The sequence below is a fragment of the Cynoglossus semilaevis genome, chromosome 5, assembly GCF_000523025.1.
Source record: "Cynoglossus semilaevis isolate Cse_v1.0 chromosome 5, Cse_v1.0, whole genome shotgun sequence".
In the NCBI taxonomy this organism is placed as follows: Eukaryota; Metazoa; Chordata; class Actinopteri; order Pleuronectiformes; family Cynoglossidae; genus Cynoglossus; species Cynoglossus semilaevis.
In genome coordinates this window covers 3,967,517-3,989,892 of record NC_024311.1, presented here as the reverse complement: position 1 = coordinate 3,989,892, position 22,376 = coordinate 3,967,517, and the positions used below count along the sequence as shown (strand labels likewise).

Here is a 22,376-nt window from a genome sequence, read left to right as displayed (position 1 = left end):
ACACTGAATTTAATAGCTCATGAAGTTGAGAATGGAGAAGGTTAACATGATGTTATCAGTTTTTAATTAGTGGTAATTAGCTTAACTGCACCTGAAATTTAGGGCAGCTGAGGTGAGAAATGAGATTCCGATTGTTTTCATATTGGTAAATGGTTTTAGCTGAAAGTTCGAGATGTCTCAGACCTGGAAATTAATTTTGTTTGAATTTTGAATATATGGTTGTATTTTGTCCTTTTCAACTTTATTCAAATGTACAATGACAGAAATAGTAATTTACATGTATTTATTATACAATGAACTGGGAGTATTTTGTCATAATACACCAGTATAACACCACCTATAGAGCAAATATAGTTAGTTTTATCTGTTTTGAATTTGCCAAAAAAAAATTGTCCTGGGTCTCCCTTTTTGGTCATTTTTTTTTTCTTATAACACTCTTTTTTGGGAGCACTGGGTAGTGAAAGAGAAGGCTGGTTAATAATTGATCCTTGTAATTAAACACTCCAGCCAGGGATGCTGGGGCTGATTGATGGCCAGATATTAGGCCCTTGTCTCGTAAGGTTGCAAGTTTAGTCTGAGGTTATCAGTGGCCAGAAGAGTCTTTCTCCCTCCCTGCCTCATTACTTTCATGAGTACAACATTTCATAGTGGAGCAGTGGGTGGGAGTGCAGTGTGAAGACAGTCTGTGACTTCATTAGCCAAATGGGGTGCCTGAGTCTACACAGCGCCAAATTGTTCAGCCTTGCTGAACAGACAACTCCTTTGTTGGTGCTTGGCCACCCTATCCCGTGGAATTGTTTAAGCCCTTCACTCTTACACATTTCTCACTGTGACTTCAGAAAAACTTAAATATAGGACGTTCTCTTACACCCTTCCGATTGTGTCAGCCCAGACTTAGATCTGTAAAACCCCAAAATGTTCTGCCTATTGTTCAGGATGGCTGTGTGGCTTACAAAGAGCTCTGTCTAACAGCAGATTCAGGATGGCTGTGTGGCTTACAAAGAACTCTGTCTAACAGCAGTCTATTGTCAACCAATGAACTTCAGCATTTCCCTTAAAGTAAATAATTGTCTGGTGGCACTTGCACTTTGTTAATGTTTGTATAAAATTAAACTTCCTTTGTGATGAACGAATATAAAAGGAGGGCAAGACTAAAAAAGGGGGGTTGAATAATATGATAAAAAGAATGCATAAAAATTTTAAGTGAAAAGAATAACTGTGTCAAACTTGCCATACCCATATGTACACCAGATGACTGTCCTCACTGTCCCCCACTTTGTGTCAGCTGCAGATGTCAGTCATTTTCTGGCAGCTGACAATGTGACTTTGTGCATTTGTGTTCTAATATTTTATTTAATTAGACACTTATTTCAGATGATTCATCAAGAAAGCACTTAGAATGAAACTTTAATTCTTAGAAAAAATGTGTTGGCTAAGTATAACTTCTGATGTAGAAAATGTGCCAAAAAATCACTGTGCATTATTCATTTAAGCAAACACTGAAAAAAAGAAGAAGCAGGCGGAAGCTTGTACTGTACATGCAGTGATTTATATACACCAACATCTGTTTTTATATTCAACTGCTGGAACTTTAAAAGTTGCATAAAACAGACCATCTGTGACTCCATGCTAGGCTTAAATCATGTTGTGTTGTTGAAATGGTGTGATTTGGCTTTTTGGGATAGTTTTCTGTCATAGAATGATGACAGTTGGTACTAATCAGGGCCTTATTTATTATTATTATTAGCAGCAGCATTCTTCAGAAATTTCTAAAAATGAAGCATCTTACTATATTCATACATGCTTTTTTTATTCCACACAGAGTACAGAGTAAAAACAACATAGATTTAAATATATGAAGATATAATATTTAAATATGATACCTCAAATAAAAACATTAAAAAAGGAAGTGTTTTATGATCCTGTAAGAGTAATACCTATTTATTAACAAAAGTTAATATTCATTAACTTTAGTTTTTGTACAATACCTGATGTCTTAAATATAAGAATACTCCAATATCCATTGACCATAGTCCAAGGGTGTCAAACTCATTTTCACCGGGGGCCACGGATCAGGGGTCCCCAAACCCCAGTCCGTCGACCGGTCATATCCATTTACTTTAATTATTTAGATTATTATTAATACCTATTATTCAGATAGTTTGTCAATATTTTAAAATAATACATCATTTAGACTCAGACACTGAATAAAGTCTACTGCATAACAGACTAATACATGTTTCTGCAATTTTTATTTATTATTTATTCCACCTGCAAATATTGTTCATTGCTGTGTAATAAAAAAAACAACAACTTTTAATTACTTAAGTTAAGAAACTCTTCTGCATAGGCTTTAATAATTGTTTTTTAAGCTCCTGTGGGCCACACAAAACTGCTTGGCGGCCACATTTGGGCCCCGGGTCTTGAGTTTGACACGTGTATGTTTCAAACAAAAAAAAGTATGCTGATAAAGTATCCTGTGAATAAGACATATTTTGGAAATGTGAGGGGTTTGAGGAGGAGTCCTGTCTCCTTATTTGTCCTCAGTCTCACCAGTAGGCATCACTAATTTGAATCTTTGAATTTGAGGAACTTTTACCGCCAAAACACATCATAAGGAACTGAAATCCTTGGCTCTCTGCACATGTTAGGAGCCTAATTGCTCCTGCAGAATAAATCACCACTCACAGCAGCAGGAGTACAGGCTGCAGCTCAGCTCACATTTACATAATATTTGGTTTAATATTAATAACAGTTATTGAGGTCGTAACTCTGCCTTCATGTGCATCCAATATGGGTAATTTTAGTAAAAACATATTGAAATGCTGGTTGAAAAAATTAATTGCTGAAGTATTGCTGGAGGTTTTATTGTTACAATTTTTACATCTGTTCCCTGTGTGTGTGTGTGTGTTTGAGTGCGCGTGTGCGTGCATGTGTGTGTGGGTATGCTAATCAGAAACATGCCCTGTGGACAGCTGGATTGAGATGACTCATTCCTGCAACACATTATCTGGGTGGTTGTGTGTCGAGGACAATTGTATAACAAAACATTTATCATTTAGTCAAATTTTATTTATTACAGTTACGGTTTAGTTGTCATTTATTTACTTTAGGACTTTAATGTATATATTTTTGAATGCCAGTCATTTTTCAAATGCCATTGTTCATCTTGTTGTGCTGTTCGACTATGAAAATAGGGCGGTAAAAAAAGAAACTTTTCCTTCAAAAGGCATGCATTTGCCTGTGGGGTGACTGAATGATTTGTACAAACTTAAACAGTTTTTATTGCATCAAGTCATATTTTAGACAGACCCCTTGTTTGAGAAAAAAATGTTTCTTTTCTTTTTCTTAAACTGTCCTATAGTTTTACATATATGAGATCATTAAGATTTTAATCATGTCATCTTATAGCAAAGCACTTGATTTTTTTTTTATTAGCATTTAAAACTTGGAACAAAATACTGAGTCACACCAATACACAATGACACAAACCAAATGATTTGGAAAGCACATCTTTTTTTTCATTGATTTTAAATGAATAGATACAATATTTGTTATCTATCTTATATAGATCTTATATCTATCTATCTATCTTCTTGATGAATTTATTTTTATTCGTGTGTTCATCTGTATTCCCAGCAGGCTGCAGATGAAGTTCTCAGCTGGATTTCTCCATTTCTTGCCTACTCTGGTTTTAGATTAATTTGGCAGGGAAGAGCATGTCAGCTCATAACTGCCTTGACTGACCTTAACAAGGAACAGAAGTTTCCTCGCTTCGCTCTTGCAGTCTCTATCTTGTATAGAACAGAGTGAGTTTTCTCCAGGTCTTGTAATTTCTATGTAAAACTTACAACTTACCTTGACTTTAAAAAAGTCAACAACCATGGATACAGTCTTCTACCATCACAGACATGCATATTAAGCTGTTCATTATGCCACTCTTATCATTCTTTAATTAAACTACAGCTATTATGCCTTTTGGGTCTTTCTCTTTCTTAATTGTGTCATATATCACCTATTTTCTGGGCTGTTTTGCGGATTTAATGCTCACGCCCACAGCAATCATCTGTATGTGTGGCTTGTTTCCTATAAAGCTTTCGTGCCATTCAGTAACATGTAACATAACTGCCTACCAGCTGGGTTGGCAGATCTTCCACCATCCCAGGTGTTGTTTGAGTTGATTAACAAGCCTCTCAATGAGAGGTTGGGCATTTTCAAATCACGCAGCTGTCCAGTCAGAAAAGATTTGGCCAAGAAATAAAAACAAACAGAAAGAGGAAAAAAAAAGAAGAAGAGGACATTAGTCACGTTACTTTTTTATATGCTGACCATGACTGAGAGAAATATTATTTAAACAGACATCCAATGTAAATATGCCTGAGAGTCTCCCTGGTTTGGTGTTTTTGGGCTTTTGGGATACAATCTTATATTTAACCCAACTAAAATCAATCTAAAACTTCTCATCTGATAACCGGACATACATTTGTTTGGTCCATACTGCCTTTTTAAGAAAGTTGCATGTAATTAACTGTACTTGGGGCAACTTAAATACAGTAAAAAAAATACCACAGAGCTTCAACCAACATTCCCCCAAGACATGACCGGTGCCACCAGTCATTCTATCCTTTTATCTTATGTTGTATTGACCGAGGTTTGATAGTAGAGTAGGGGCATCTTTTTAAATGCTTCTTGTCCTATTAGCCTTCCCTCTACCACAAGACCTTCATTTAGCTTGACTCCTCTTTGCACTCTCTAATGCACTTGCCCCTGTTTTTCTTTTGTCTTCCTTTAGAACCATAACATTTTCCTCCAGGAGAAATAAAAACATCCTCTCTAATGTTTCTAACCCCTTTTTTCATGTTCTCCCAGGCTTTAAATACTCTGCATTGTTTCCTTAGTGAACTGCATTGGTAGTGATGCCACACTTGTGGATTTTTTTTATATTCAGAACAGGCATCAATGAAGCACATAATCATTTCAAGTGAACTCACTCCGTCATGTTTGACCTCATTTCTGGTTTTCCAGTGAAACAAACAAAAAAAAATCGTTTTGCATTTCAGCTATTGAAAAACCACATATAAGGCTTGAAATGTATTTTATTGAGTAGAGTTGCACATTTCTTCAATTGTAAACTATTTGCATTTCATAGATTTAGAAACTAAGCATTGATGTTGTGTTTTCTACCAGTAGGCAAGTATAATTAAGCCTAGAAAAATGAATGATGTGTTTACTTTGGTACAATCAGTTAGTGTCCATGAATGTATGGCTTGCAGCTGCTTTTATAAATCACTATTTTTTGTTTTGTTTTCTGAAGATCTTGGTTCAATTTTACTTTCACTTACTTGGCTTTGTTGATTCGATTCTTCAGGAATTGTTGGTGTATGTGATATGATGGGACAGACTGGAAAACAGTCTGAAAAAACAGACTTTTGGGGAAAAAACTAAAAGAAACTGGACAACTGAGGGACAGAGTGAGGACATAGGCTTTGATTCAGATAATAATGTTTACGTTGTGTTTCAATATTGAGGAATATCTCATATTTGTAGGCTGCAACTACAGTCTACTTACTGATGACCAGTTGCTAATATTCATGTAAATATATTTTTCCTTTTTTTTGCTTTTTATGTTTCTTAATATTTTAGATGTATGCTTGCACTTGCGAATAGTTTTTTCAGTGTCTGATCCTCAAAGCCGATGTCCAGAAGGTAAACTTATGTAAACAGGGTTGAGGGGTGTTTTTTCTGTCACACCTCTTCCCTAGGTTTACATTCTGTACATCAGCTTTGAGAATCAGATGTGAAGACGAAGGAATGAGCAGCTGCTGTTAGACTTGTTCATTCCTATCACTGAAGGTCCAGTGCATGACTGCGTAATAATGCCTGCTTGATTACCTTTGGATTTGCCATTCACACGATTTTGTTTTTGGCTCTGTACTTTGTTTTTGTTTAGTTATAAAACATTGATTTTAGTGCATCGGTAAGAAATAATTAGCAATTAATTTATGACTTTCTCACCTAGTGCTTAAGTCTGTTCAGATAACCTCAGCCAACCACAGTTAACGCCATATAAAATCAATGCAGAGACAAATATCGAGACAAAACCAAACTACTATATATTTTTTTATATGAAGCATACATTCCATTTATCTATTATTGTCATAATAAATAAATATAAAATATAAAAATAAAGACACACCCTCAAATATATACATATCTTCTAGAGAATCTGTTTTTACATTACACTTGCAGGTTTGCTGAACCTTGATTGACTCTCTATAGAGTCATCATGTAATAAAAACTTGCATGTACATGCATGTTCCTGCGTACTCTGTCACTGAGAAATGCTTTGCTCTCAGTAGCTGAATGTAAAAAAAAAGAAAAAAAAAGAAAACACTCTTCTGGTGCCAGTATCTGTATCGCACATCATTCTACACAGTGAAGGTCAAATACACTCTAAAATAAAAAATAACAAATGCACTTTTTTAGAAGCTGGAAGTTTATTTTTCGACAAGATATCACATTGGCTTAAAAACCGTGAAATAAATCTCTCTATTGTTATGATCCATTTATTCGAGTTTTCTATATCTCCTAAATATACGTATATACACTGTATACCGTCCACTGGGGGCGATTGTGAATTTAACAGACCATTCAAAAATAATGAGGTCTCCCTTCACAGTTGTACTCTTCCCCTTGTTTTCAACTCTGAATTAACCCAATAGACTTTGTGAAAATGTGGTTTTTCATCATGCATGGAACTGATTCAAAGCTGCACAGCATAGACTTAGAGATATATACTTCCTGCAGAAGGTACATTATGAGTTACCTTAACAGTTACAACCATATGAAATTGTATTATAACATTGCTAAATTGAACCAGCTGTTTGCCATCAAACACCGCAACAGTGTTTTGCTGTATCACCGATTCCCAGTGAACATTAAGGAGAAGCTGTACAGCTGTATGTCCTGTTTAACATCTCGTTGACTTGGTTTAAAGATCTGAATTTTTCCCTTGTCGTCTCGCACTGTAATTTGCCGTCTATGTGAAATTGATTCCTTCCAGCAGAGAATATGTAACACAGTAAATCTCCTACCTGCAAGACAAAAACAGACAGTTTGTGGGTGGGGGTGGAGAGTGATGACTCATGCTCACAGTACAGGTCCCTCCCTTTCCATTTCCTTCAGTGTCCAATCACTTCTTCCTCAGCTGTCACTCATCTCATCCAAATTAGATTCCAACAATTCCTTACGTAGCCATATATAAATGACTATTTGCTGTGATCCAAACGGTGCAATCCACATCATTTTAACACACGGAATAAAATTTGCAGCACAGACCTTTTCCCTGCGTCTTTAATGTTTCGGTCATGCGTCTTCACATATTTCACCTGAAAAGCTCAATAATTTTCCTTCTTGAATAGACTTCAAACTTCCTTTGAATATAAACATGCGTAATGCTTTCATGTTATGAGCTACAGATACCCCTTTCCAGCTTTGTCTAGAAGGTGAAAGAAGAAGGAATAATTGTTTCCTTGAATTGCCCATCTACACTAAGTATTGAGTTATTGGCTCACAATGCTGTTTCTCCAGGGATCTCCTCAGCACCACTGTGGTGTAAGAGCTCGTCTCAGGACCTCTTCAAGTGGGTGGATGCTTGACATGGGCTTTATGAGCTTTATGGGGAGGATGACAGGAACCAGGGTTTTCCTCTTAGCACAGAAAAAAATACAAACAAAAACTGTTGGATAAAGGCAGCTGGTGTGAGTAGAGCTAAAGGTGAGGATAGAAAATGGGGAATTTTGGAGACAGAAGGCCTGTGAAGATACTTGGATCCATTCATTAATATACTATATACCATCTAACAATGGTTTTGTATGCTGAAGTCTGTAGACCCTAAATAGTACAGAGGTGATTTAGTGTTTACAGCATTTTAATGTATGACAAATTATGCTGTAGGAAGCTTCTCCATACGCTGCACAATCTGTGTCCACAGAGAGTTGTGCACATGTTCGTACTATATTGAGAGTCTGTGTTGGTATAGTGCACCCATAGACTTTATATAAAAAATGAATGGTGCTATCTTTGTTGCAGGTTTGGGTTACAGAATGGATTTTGCAGAGAAAGAACAAGTGTATTCTGTTTCAGAGGTATTTTTCTATATAAGCCTTTGTAAAATAAGCCAACATCTCATTCAAGTTAAACATTAGTTTCTATATAAATATGTAGAACAAACTAGCTGAAGGCAATTTGTTGTGAAACAGCCTTGACAGTTTACTAGTCAAAGGTGTTTTGAAAGGTATTTTTTGTTTTATATAAATGCCGTTTCAAACAACAATCAAGTCAAATATTTTTATTTAAATGATCAAGTAAATAAAATAAAATTTAGTTAGAAAATTATATCTTAATATATGTTAATATATGGTCATGGGCCATTTCTGGGAGGTTTGCAGGCCAGAAAGGTTCCCCCGGGCCAGGAATTTGTGACTGTTGACGTAGAGTGTTCATTAGACCTAATTAAAATAATCACTTCCACTATCTACATGATACTGGACTACAGAGAACCCACATATGGACAGAACATGCAAACTCCACGAAGAAAGACCATCTGTCAACTTTGGGGAATAAACTGTTGATAGTTTTTGGTGTGAAGCAAAAAATCTTTTCCACTTAAAGCCATCATCTCCATTTATTTTACAAATTGGGTTACAGTGATGTGTTGGTTGTCACAGAAATGGGAGTTCTTGCTGAAGAAATTTAGGAAACTTGGTACAGTAAGGTTACCTGTGCATATTCCTTATTAGGAGTGTGGATATTTAAGAACCACCAAGTGTGATTATTAATATAAAATACGTTTAGTTTAATTACTCCAGTAGTTGTATTAGTTTTATTTATAGTCGACCTAATTCTTTATCATCCACTTCCTGCAGTCAGACAGTAATGCATATTATTTATGGCCATTATGAGAGTCAAAACAGATTAAAACAAAGCAGCAGGCTCACAGCAGGCAGGCATTAGAGACGCTCAGTGTGTGAACAACACACACAAAGCAAAGGGACCTTGCACTCAGGCCTTGTCACAGGCATGGTTGGATAACTGCGTTTACCTCACAGTGACCTTAGTGGACCCTTAGTGACGCAGAAGTAACACCAGGTGTTTTTGTTTCTGCAGACAAGCTCAGTGAGATTTATTTATAGGCAAAGATTCAATCGCTCTCAGAGGTACTGTATATGGGATACAAATGTTTAAAAGTCTGCATTTTGTCACTGATATGGACCAAAGAAAAGATAATGACGTATTTGTTTTAAATGAATGAGTGAAGTTTTTAATAATTACTGAGAGGAAAACACAGTTGCGACCAGTCCCTACTTCTTAACAGTCACTGACCGGTTTTAAATAGCTGTTGAACCCAAGAGTTTGGGCTATTGCGCAATAATACTTTACATTTTTTAAGCTTTTAAATAATTATGCTAAGCATTTGTTAGCAAACATTGTAAATTCTCCATAATGTGTGTGCAGCAACATATCTATATCTTATTGTTTCTCAACATAAGGATTCAAAAGTTGTGTAATTCACCACAGATTTCCACAGACTATACAACCAGGTATGCATACTGTACATGATCTCAGTAAAATACAGGGTGTGTAGGGGTGTTTATGTGAAGGTTTAAGGAGTTCAGCAATGTGATAATGTGGTGTGCTAATAATGTCAGTTCTGTCTCTGAAATACATTTCTACTGGTGTTTTCATTTTTTATATCCAACAGCCTCCTTATCCTTATTGGGCTCAACTTTTAGCCACATGGCAGCAAGTAACTCTACTTGACAGTTGACAAGCTGACTAATACAGTTGTAGAATGCATCACGATGGACTGTTAGGGACCGATTATCATGGTCAAGAACAACGGCGTCACTAAAGTTTTGAAAGTAATTCTATAAGCCATATTTCCACTTTTTTATTGATGAAATAATTAATTAATAATACTTTTCATTAGGATAGGTCACGAATAAAAACAGGTGTAAAACACATACATCTACCTGCTGTTATTTGTCGTTCAAAAGCCTTTTATCTACCTGCTGTTATTTGTCGTTCTGTGATACATATAGTGAAAAGGCTTTTGTCATATTCAGTTTTATCTCAATTTATCATGATTAATCATGCATAATTGCTGCCAAGATAAATAACCAATAATCTTGATTAATCCACAGCTGCCTCGTTATTAATCGTATTAAAAATTTGAATCGTTTGACAACCCTAAGAAAGACCATCACTTTCCACCAGCGATCGACCTGGTGACCTTATTGCAAACCACTCTTGCTTATCAAAAGTTATGTTTAATAAACACATTTTTAATCCTTCATTCTCACTGCCACTAGAATGCCTACTTTATTGTTGTATGCTTTTAGAACTTTTTTTTACATAGTTGACAGGATGATCCCTACTAAATAATAATACACATTTAATATTTAATAATAACCAGGCTATTTCACTACATTTTCCCCATTTTATGTCTCAACCCTTCCACTTTAACAATAACATGTTTTTTAAGGTGATTTGCTGGCGCTCAAGTGATTCTTGTTCTCCGCTGATTGATGTCAGCTTGAATAAGAGCATGATAGTTTTCAAACAGAGAGAGGTTTTAATCACTGCAGCACTTGAAACCTACTGTATCACTTCAATTCAAACGTGTTGCTGCAAGCATGCACACCAGAGCTAAGGTTAGCTGCAACAATCCCAGTACAGAGAAACGATGAAGCTAACCCTTCAAAGAGCAGATGTTGAATATATATTACACACTGAAAATAAAAATAAAACTTCACTGAGCTACAAAACCATAATTTGTATTCAGTTTGGAGCTAAAAAACTCTTCAATGTAACAGGTTTATATTTGAACTGTGAGTTTTCCTTTAAGTTTACATACCAATTATCAACAAATGTATGGTAATGAAAAGCCTTTGCTGCCCAGCACTCATTATTATCAGCTTTTACTGTCATGGCAAATAATAACCTTAAAATGTATGATATAGCCTGAACTTGATGTCCTTAAAGTTTCAACGTAAAGGATTGGTGTTGCAGTAAAATACACATAACCATGTGTTTCATATGTCCATATGTTGTGACAGATGACATACCACACCTTTCAACATGTAGACTTATCACATTTTTGAGACATGATATGGAATTGAACCTCCCAGGTGCTGTTGTACTCAACAGCCACACCCTTTTCACTTTAGCTATCAAAGGAGTGTACCTTAGTCTCATTACTGCTTTTCAATTCAAAAACCCAGCCTGACAGACACATATACACCAATTACTTAAAAACCCATTAGGAGGAGTCAAAAATGTTTACTAAATGACTTGACCTACATCTGACACATCTGACATGGGTGTGTTTTCGGACCCAAAGGGAGCAGCCGCTCTTGTTCCCACGTGTCTTGTCCTACCAGACTGAAATACCTCTGCTGGTGTCTCCATCGAAGTCAAGCCAAAAGACTGCAAGCAGCAGTGGATGGAGGAGCAAAGAAAGTGTTTGTTAACTCTGTAACATTCCTTTGACAAAGGAGAGATTAGAGTAACATACAGGCAGGCATTTGGAAAAAGCCCTCTGGCTAAGAGTTTAGTCAACATTTTTCTGCTCCTCTATCACTTGTTCACTTACTTATTCACACACACAGACACACACTCCCCCCCCCCCCCCCCCCCCCCCCCCTACTCTCTCTCTCGCTCTCTCTCCCCCAGACACACACAGGTGGCAGGTTTGGTAGACTTTAAATTAAAGCCACATGTGCCTCAGACGTCGCTGATCACCATCAACACAATCTCTTGACATAGTAATCGCAGGAAGCTTTCATGCCTTTTGACTTTGTCTGCTCTCACTGGCCATCTGTCTGCTGCACCCCCACCTCCTCTGCCTACTTGCAGACCAGCGCACACACCTATCATAACTCTTTAGAGTTAAGCAGAGAACGATTCGATTAATTATTCATACCCTTTTAAATTAGGCTTAAAAAAAAGGTTACATTGAAACAACGATACAGTGGAGAGAGCAAAACTAAATTATAACAAGGACATCCCGCCATGAGCATCTTGTGAAAGGGAATGAATTGCACGAGCGTAATTTCCACATAGCAACAGTTAGGAAGACTCTAATATCCACTGAACACAATGAGTGTGGTAATCTTCTGAGAGACTAATTTGCTCCGCAACAGCCGTCAGTCCCAACCTTCATACATTTGTCCCTTCGTTCGTACCGGGCTCAGAGGCTGCAACCAGGCAAATTCATGCTCACTTTCTATCCACCCATGAACTATGTGTGACAGAAGAAAGAAATGCAAACCGGTTACCTCCACTCTTGCCATGGCAACGGACGCGACAAGAAAAGCGATCCTGTACCTGTGTATCTGTCTCCCTAATGGTCTGAGTGTTGGTGTAACAAGATCTGTAAAAACTCCCCTCAATGACATTTTAGATCCCCCACTGTAACTGACCTGGGCTGGGGAGTCACAAGTAGGATTTAGGTGAGTACTCAGACTTCTCTCAGGTTCCTCTTCCCCTTTTCCTAATGAATTCAACCATAAGAAGACTCCAGATGAGACCCTTTTGCCCACATGACCAAGATATTCTTTACACTTGAATGAGCTGTATGAACTACGCTTGCAAAAAAGTTTTGCACCACGCTTGCACCACGCGCTGTATGAACTACGCTTGCAAAAAAGTGACCAAAAAGTTTTTTTTTTGCACCACGCTACATTAACGTGATCCAAACGTCTTGGACACGTCACGTCTTACGTAGACGACATGCAGACTCTCTATTTCCTCAAATAGCTCAAATTAAAAATGCAGTTGGCTAACTCCTCAAAAAAAGAGTGCCCTGCATTATAACACCTTGTGTCTTCATTGGCAGACTGCACCGCACCAACCACTCCTAACTCTCCTGTTCCCTCTGCTGGGAAAGGCAGATATTACACACCTTTAATGATAGCAGAACAGTCTGCAGCGCACTTTTGTTTTAAGTTTCATCTGTTCATGAAGAGACTGACACGACCTATTGTGTAGTCTTCTGGCTTAATTCCAGTCTGCTGCTTTTTCTACTAAGGCCTCCTCTAGGTGAGAGCTTCGCTGACACTTCTCTGTATGAAATATCAATGTGAATGACTCACTCCCCAAGTTTGGTGTCAATCATCCTTGCAAATGCCAATTCCATTAACACACAATCCTATCAAAAAAGGAGCACTTCAGACATTTGGTGGCAAAGGTCTCGGGCTCTGTGAAAAAATTGGGAAGATATTTTCGAAGTGTGCTGGAGTTTTTGGACCTTTGTTATTATTAACATTATCGACGGCTTAGCTAATGTTCAATTACTAAAGTTCACGGTTCTGTTGTTTGGGGTGAATTTTAAATTGTGCATGCATGTGCGTATGTGTGTGTGAGGTAGGATAAGGTGAAATTCTTAAACGCCATGAAACCAGATAATGTGAATTCTCGGTGCAGCACTAACTACAATACATATTCAGTGTTTTCTTTTCACCCGACAAACTTCTAAGACGTCTGAGAATCTGATGGTGGTCTGGAATAAGAACCTTGTTTTTTCTTCTTCTGGCCACAGCTGAAGTCTCTGAATTTGACAAAACATTGTTGTGCTACTCTTCCCAGTAGGGCACCAGTTTGTCTTCTGGTTGTCTGTGTTGACTGTTTCAATAAAAAGCCTGCCTACTTACTGTTTGTATTTCTGTTTTCCTTTTACCTTTTTTTTGCACTGAATAGCACAACAAGCAAGTTCATTATGCGTGTGACTCATCCCACTAGCCCACACCCCCTCCCCATCTGCTGCTGTGCACTGGAAAGGAGAGGGAACCGCCATTGATCACTTCTTCCCTCACACATGCACGCACACACCCTACCTTCAACGTCACTATCGATCGACAGGTTTAATGTTTTTTTGCGGGGAAGAGCTGTCATTTCCTTTTCTGTCATTTTACATCTGTTCTCCACCGCTTGCTGACATTATGATAAATCACAGAGCAAAAATGTAAGAAAAAGAGAAAAAGTAGAGCATAATACAGCCAATTATTCAAGCAGACTCCGAGTGTTCAGTCAGTCCAGGGTTGGGATTTGTCTGTGTGCGTTTGTGTATCACTGAACAAATACATGGTTCAAGGAATAAGAAAATATCCACGGACAGGACTTTGAACGTCATATGCCACTGATACAGAGGAGTGGAGCACCCAGATGACTAAAATGTTTCCTCAGTTAAACCTTATCTTACTAACTATGATAAAAAAAATCAACATGATTAATCTATTATACATTCGAAATGTTGATACCTGCAATACAGTCTGTAATAAGAGGTGACCACCAGGTGGCGTACACTTTTGTTTTCATCTAACTTTTTAACTGTGTTGAACAGCAGTTCCCAAACTTTTTTGGCGGCCCCACCCCTTCCTCCCAAAAAAGCAACACAACTGTTCAAATGACCACAACACACATATGACACATACACAGTATATACTATAGCTTGCATTTATTTATTAATTAAAATTACAAATTTGCACGTATTTGTTGTGTGAAAAAATTACTTAAAAAAACCTAAAAAACGCCAACTTCCATCACATTTTTTATCTCATGCACCCCCTAGTGGCATACCCCAGGTTTGCCCGCACCACACTTTGGGGAGAAGATATTTGTACATATTGCTGTAATTTTGTAAATGTCATTTTTTGCGCTTTTCTGCTGCGTAAGTGAGGCAAGAACTCAGTCCGACACAGTCCGGGACTAATTTTGTTTGATTCGTATTCATTTTTATGACGTTTGATATTTTACCTAGGAAACAGATCTGGCCTGCAGGCAGACCAGTGTATGTAAATATTATGTGTGGTAGTCCTGTGCAGCATTGGTATTCTATGGTATGCAGATTCCCTTGTTTTGTGAAAAGCTAGACAGTGTTTTCCTGAAGTTGTCCTGAGTCCATGGAACTCTTTCTGAAAATACTTGATAAGACTTGAGGTTCACACACGATCGGCAGCAACTTTAACCACTTGGACTTCACTCATACAGACTTCTCCTGCCTCCAATTATCTCTCTGTACTGTTGCCCACTGTAGACAGGAAAGGGGAAAAAAACAATCATGTGCTGAGAAAAGTTTTTTTTTTAATTGACAGGAGGATTGTCTTGCCTTGAAAAGTCTTCCGGAGGAGGATTGTCTTGCCTTGAAAAGTCTTTTTCCCTTTGTCCCTGATCTTGATTTTCAAAACTCACCACTTAACCTACTAATTTAGGAACCAGACAGAGTGTTTCATGCCTGACTTTTCTGACTTATTTCATCTTTCCTCTGTGTTCCAGACATTGATGTCTTAAATCCCCCTTCGTGTTAAATGAAAGTTTATGGGATTATCAAAGTACAGATTTTTATTCTCATCGCACATTAAAAGTACGGGGATTTTTGGAGATATAAATGGTTTAATGTTACACAATTATTTTTCTGTTCTTAATTTTTCAGAACAAATGACACAATGAAAGTGTCATTACTATTTGTATTTCATCTTATTTTTATGACATGGATGAAAGATATTGAATCAACTTCCATTACAAATAAAGAGAATAGTTTCAATCTTTCCTTAAAATTATGATTTTTAACGTCATGGCATTAAATAACTGATTCTAATGTTTAATGTAGAAACCTTTTTCATTTCAGATTTTAATATTCTCACTTAATTAATTCTTTTTTAGATTCTCATCAGTGCTGCCACCAGCACATTATTGTAGTACACTGAGGCGAAGAACTGTTTAACTTTAAAGTGAAAAAAACGACCTTTTTCTACCCATACGTTTTTCACACATACATTACTGCCTTTTTCTGTGCAGAGTTGACATGTTATTTCAATATTAATGTGCATAGTCACATTACAGATTGGTTGTTTGTCTCCACTGTATGTCACCTTGTGATGGACTGTTGACCCTTTAGTGGTGGTGTGTGGTATTTAACCACCAAGTTAGTAACTTGGTGGTTATTTTTACTATTTTCAAAGACTGCATTTCCTTGTTTGGCATTTTGAGGTCAACACGTCAGAACAGAGGACACTGAGCAAGTGTTTCCCGCTCTGAGGGTACAAAGTGACTGGAAGCACATGGTCGGTCATATTACACATCATACTTTTACTATGACATATTTAGTCAGGAGCATGTGGCAGTATCAGGACATAAGAGTTAATGTTTTTTTTTTTTCAGGTAAAATTGAGGCCACCTACATCAGTCTGTTACAGGAAACATCACTGTACTGCAGTGTTAGTGAGAGCTCTGTGTCCCCATTCACTACTGTAAAGGCCTTGTTTATCATTTGAATGGGTTGTAGGATGAATGAAATGTTGCAAATACAAACTTAACCATAATGGTGTTGGAATGATCGAAGATACTTGAATTTAGATAAACAGAGAATCTGGTCGTAATTTACAGCTTAACTTTACATGAATAACAATAACAAGAAACGTGACCAGACATAACCGATATTACAATGAAATTGGGGTAAAATTAGGAAAAAAGTCGTTGTGTTGGTGAGCTGCCATCTAGATCTATCAATGTTTTTACATGTAAATGTCCTGCCTAGTTTATCATCTGGATAAACAAGACATTTACAAGTGACTTTTTGTTTACAGGTATTTAACCAAAATGTGTTCGTTATATTTAACAGTTGAACCTTCTTCTTTCAACTGTTCCCTTCAGGGTTCAGTGGATCATCTGTCTCCATCTTTGTCTATCCCCCGCCTCTTCTACTTTTATAGCAACAATCAACACGTCCACCTTCACAACATCTGTAAAACCTATGACAATTTACCTGGATTAATCATGGTAAATCACAATAGCTATTAACCATGCTTAATCCTGATTAACCACCGCTGCCATGTGATTAATCCAAATACAGGTTTGAATCAATTGACAGCTGCATTACCAACAACAATCAACAATGATCATATTGAATCATTGTTCAAGTGTTTTTTTTCTAAATTTATTTTAACAAGTAGTAGATTGACAAACTCATGGCAGATCAAATGAACCTCAAAGGCACCGTGAGGCATTCAAATTGAAACAGTAAATCTATTTTTATATACCATACAATACTCAGGTTTAACCTCGCAAAAATGAAGAAGCTGTGTGAGTTTGAAGCAGTAGCAGTATTGCTTAGCTTGACTCAAAGTTTCTAGTCACCCAGGATTCTGAAGGAAAGACGCTACAAAAAAGCTTTTTAAACAGACACACTCCATGATGTTCTGGTTCTTCTTTATGCTGAAGACAGTTCTTGGTTTTGGGTTATTTTATCCAACATTATTCCTGGCCAGACTTCTGGCTCCATTTGCAAAAAAATGAATACCTAGACTAGTAGTGAACCTCCACCATGCTCTTCTGTTGTCTGTGGAAACTTTCATTGCACCACTAGTCATTTTTCTGCACCCAGCACCTCGTGGTGTGAACAGATGATTCTACTTGTATTTGGATATTTTAATTGGAACCCAATTGATGTAAATGAGTTCTAATGGTTTCTGCGAGTTCTTAGCTGATAAATCTTTAGCCTTGAGGATAAAGTGAGAGACACACAAACCAAGAAACCCGTCACTGGGACTGTGTTGCTGTAGGGATGCTGTGGATGATGTGTTTCCAACACGAGAGTGGCCTTAAGCATACACCTCAAGCATACCCACTGCCAGAGGACATTGTTATTGTTATCACTGACTAAAGAAAATCTAAGATGAGAGAACTGAAGACCAACATCCAAGCCTGAAGACCCCAAAAGTCTGAAAGATGATGTTGGGAAACAACTGCCTGAAATGACAGCAGTCTGTTGTTCAGAAAAGGTGAACACTCTTGACTGCGATAATAACTCTGACCTTGTGTTTTTTTAAGGAAATCCTTCTGATCTTTTTTTGATCTTGATTCATTCTTAAGAGGAAGGTGTTTAATTGTCTGTGCTTTGTGTCCAAAACACATGTTAATTGAGAAGGAATTTAGTCTTTTTTTTAGGGCTAATATTCTTGTGCCTTGACTGTGTGGTCTATATTGCTCTTCTTAGTTATAAACCTCTGGCATCTGTGACTACAGCATAAGCATCAGAATCTTTTTTTTTTCATTTGCATATGTTTAAAACACAGAAGTTGTGTACGTGTTGTCAAAGTACAAAAAGTTTTCGTTCTCTTCAAAATCGTTTTTTTTTTTTTTTTACTTTTTTGTAAAATATATTTCAAGCTTCTACTTTACAAAAAACAGATGAGATGACACATATTCAGAAAAGTTTACTTTTAAGTCCCACTTGCCCCTGCTCAGCTGTGAGCACTGGGAAGATAACTAACATTGTGATGATGAGCTGGTGAATCATGTACATGGAGTCCTGTTGTGAGAAAAATGTGTTGTTGTTTTCTTGCTTTCTCACATGTAGGTGGTCCTGGACATGACATTTGGAGGTGGCGGTCATACCACAGCAATCGTGAACACGGTCCCTGAAGTCAAAGTGCTGGCCTTAGACCGAGACCCCCAAGCATACGCCCTGGCCCAGCGGTTAGCAGAGGAACACCGGTGGGTGATTTAATGATAAGGATCGACCAGACCGTAACACGAGTTACGGCTGCGTCGTCCGCCCAGACAATTGTTTACACTCTGTCACTGTAATGTTTTACCACGGGTTTTCAGTGTCACAGCTGCCAGCGTGACCATTTGGAGCGGTGTTTATAATGCAGCCATTATTTCTCAAAACATGCTGTAGGTGTGATGTAGTATCGCAGTTCTCCCCGTGTTTTCTCGCTTCTTGCCTGAGCTCGATCAAATACTGCTCGCTAAGCTACAGCCCCTGAGTTTCAGAATCCAGTCAAATCCTTTCCTTCTTCTTAACTTAAAGCTTCTCTTCCCCCCACGCAAAGCTGGTGGGCCCGGCATGTCATTTGTCAGAGTAAGGGCCCACGCCTGCAGTGTGAGGGAGATGCTGCCTCCCACGGAGGATCTATAAGATAGATGGAAAGGGGGGGGCAGAGAAGTTAGAAAATTGTGTGCGTGTGTGTGTGTGAGAGGTTAGAAAATTGTGTGCGTGTGTGTGTGAGAGGGAGAAACACAGAGAGAGAGAGAGAGAAGTGGGAGAGATAAGGACAGTTTCTGACTCTATGTGTGTGTGTGTGTGTAAGCAAGGCACAACAAGATGAAAATGAGATGTTCCTAAGACCATAGCGTGGGAAGGAATCCTTTTACGTAGATTCTGGGGAAACCTCTCTCAAGGGAATTTGCCAGAGAAACGTATCTGTGAGCAGGGAATGACAATTAAAAGAGAGAGAGAGAGAGGGAGAGAGAGAGAGGGAGAACACTGTATTCTGTCAGCAGCAATATACCCCCGCTGTAAACTCCTCCACGCCTACTCATGATGAAAGTTGAGAGAAGCTTGAGGAATCTAGTCATTAACCAATATTATTGGAAGCCTGAGTAAAAGACCCTGGAAACCTACGCAGTGCATCCACCCAAGGTTAGAGGATTTTCTCTCTCCTCCCCGTCCTCCTCCTCCTCCTCCCCCTCCTCTTCCTCCTCTCCTTTCGATTGTGCCATGAGAATCCCATGCTGACGTGCAAACTGTTGAGTGTTTAGGCGAACCTGAAACCAGTTTTAGTACACCTTCAACTAAACATCTGTAATGTAATAACAGTGTTCCCTAAATGATATACACCCATGTCTTAAGTGGGATTTGTCTCCAGCGTGTGGAGCCCTGCTGGTCTGCCTTTTTTCTTTTTTTTTTTATATCATTCTCGTTGTTGCTATGACTTCCCTGCCACTGCAGTTGTGCCAGCAAGGATGTTCTAAATCAGTAGAAAGCCCCCAAAACTTCAGAAACACGACATAGGTTTTAATTTCTCGCCACACGAAAATACATTTCAAAATGAGATGCGACAGTAACTGTCTGCAGGCTGTATCCAGATTGTTGGTTTTATTTGGATTCCAACACTTTGGCACATAAAGCTCAGCTTGCTCACGTCCCCGTCTGTCCTCTTTCTTATTTGGGCTTATTGCATCAACAAAGTCGATGATGCTTTCGACGCTCTGTTTAATTCACTAATTAACTTTTTAACGTGACTATTAAAAGATTTTTTTTGTTTTTTGTTTTTTCAAAAGTTTCCGTGAAATTTAACGGAAGGGAACAAAATTGCTCTTTGGACACTGTGATCTTTTAAAAAGAACTTCTGGTAGTTGAACAGTAAAGTAAAATACAACAGTATGTGATTTATTTCGTTCACAAAAAAAAGAAAAAAAGAATTCAGTATCAATTTAAAAAACGAAACCTTAGGACACTGTGATCTGCTGAAAAGAATTCCTGACAGAGAAAAAAAAACTCCTGAACCTCAGGACACCTCCTTACCTCAATGCAAAGGTTGCATTTAATATTTAAACATTTGTTATAAATTATACCGCTCCCTGCTCTTCTATACCACTTTTGCGGGTTAAGTAGGGCAGAACAAATGTTGATCAAAAAATATGAAGACCAGGCCCAGGGTGCTGTTTCTGTTTCTTCACAGGACTGTAGATATTTTCATCGCCGCTCCCCTGCTGAAAGCAATCAATCAGTATCTTGTCTAAGCCTTCAATGACGCAGGTAAAGGAACTGTCAGGTCCACACAGGGGAATATTTCAAGCCTCATATGTGAAGAGCACCATGTTAAACGAGCATGCACTCAGGATGCTGTTGAGGCACTTGATGTCCCCGCAGAATGTGCTCTTATTCAACACAGACAAGTTCACACTAGGGCAGATTTAGCCAGGGAACGGCCTGTGACAAAATGAGGAGGTGTGGCAAAACGTCATTTAGCGTAGAGTAAAGTACAATAGCATTTATTCATTTCATTTATTTCACTCATATAAACGAAATCTATTGCCTCCCATCATTTATACCTTATGTTAAGGGTGAATAACTTGCCCAAAACCCCAGGCTACCTCCTTACCTGAATAACACTCAAAATCAGAGCCTAAACAACAATTTACGATTAGTGATTGGGACAAGGAACCATTCAGCTGACTGGATTTTTGCCTGTGTTAAACACATTTAAATCATAAGTCGGAAAATGTATTTCAAACCTTAAAATGTTCTCTTTGGGAAAACCCAACCGTTCCCAGTTATTTGGCATCCTAGATTAGTAAAGCGACGATAAACAGAGTCTTTTATTCAATCCTCTAATTCTTACACAGTCCTAAACTAACCCGTGGTCTGATTTCTTTACCCACTAACTGAAGTCTGAAGTGTGGCTCTGCTAAGGGGGTTTAAAACATTTACACCCTGATATATTTTTTTTATTACACAGTGTAAATGCATCAGTGGCATTCCACTTGTTTTTGTACTGCAGCGAATAAGTCATTAAACGGCCCCTCTTCTTCTCGAGATATTTTTTATATATATTTTTTCCCCCTTTGCATGCCTTTAACAAGGTGCACATCTCAAGCAGAAGGCAATTATAGGCTCACACTTGGACCTCAGCAGAGACACCATCAAAACGTGTCCTCTTCAATAATACAAGACCTTACATAAGGTATTTAGATCTCCAAGTCTGTGTCTCAGCCACATAAAGAAGTTAATAATTTAGAAATGTTATGTAACTGTTTTGCATATTATTGACTTCTCTGGCAGGTCACAAAAACACACTGTAAATGAAGTTGTAGTGTGTGGTAATGGTCTTGTCCATTCTGCAGGTCTAGACATTTGAAAATACCCAATAAAAACCAAGACAAAAAAAAAAACCAAGAGACAAAGGTTTAGGGCAGAAATGTCTAGAACATTTCCCCATGAGTTGATAATAATAAGATCAAACAGGTTTGAATTTATCATGTTTGTGAACGTAGCTGCACTTCCTGGCTAGGCTAACCTAACCCCACCCTGCTTTCCCATGATTCTTTAGCATGGAGCTCTGCATTATATTTGTTGCATTACTACTGTCTACTGTGTCCATTTCACTTTGGTATCTTGGTAAACAGGGGCTCCTCCACTTACGTCACAGTTCCGTATCTAAGTCACTCAGCTACGCTAACACAGTGGTAACATCACAATTTAGGACATAAAAACGTCAGAAAAGTCTCATTTAAGCCCCGGAGCCAAAATGAAGGGCGAAAAGTTTCAAAACAACAGAGTGAAGTGAAGCACGATCCACTGTGGTGACCGTCTAACACGTTTAGCTCCGCTCGCTACCGTGCGTACTAGTTTTTTTAATGCCATATGTCGGAATGGCGGAACTGGACTTTCTAAAATAAATCTTTGGGAGATGGCGATGTGACTGCGAACATCCGTAGTTCGAGGACGACATACACCGAGGAACGCCTGTACTTGGTTTTTTTTTACTCCTGGAAGATGACCAACAACGTACACAGAATAGGAAGAA

The 22,376-nt window shown here is 38.1% G+C and overlaps 1 protein-coding gene across 2 annotated transcripts in view; it reads left to right on the top strand.

Moving 5' to 3' along the window:
- The window catches only part of mettl15 (methyltransferase 15, mitochondrial 12S rRNA N4-cytidine), a 40,625-nt gene that overhangs the window by 7,046 nt on the left and 11,203 nt on the right, over positions 1-22,376 (top strand). For both annotated transcript variants that reach the window (XM_008310001.3, XM_008310002.3), the window contains exon 3: positions 18,419-18,555. In XM_008310001.3, the coding sequence (XP_008308223.1) occupies positions 18,419-18,555 (137 nt within the window). The remainder of the gene's footprint in view (positions 1-18,418; positions 18,556-22,376) is intronic.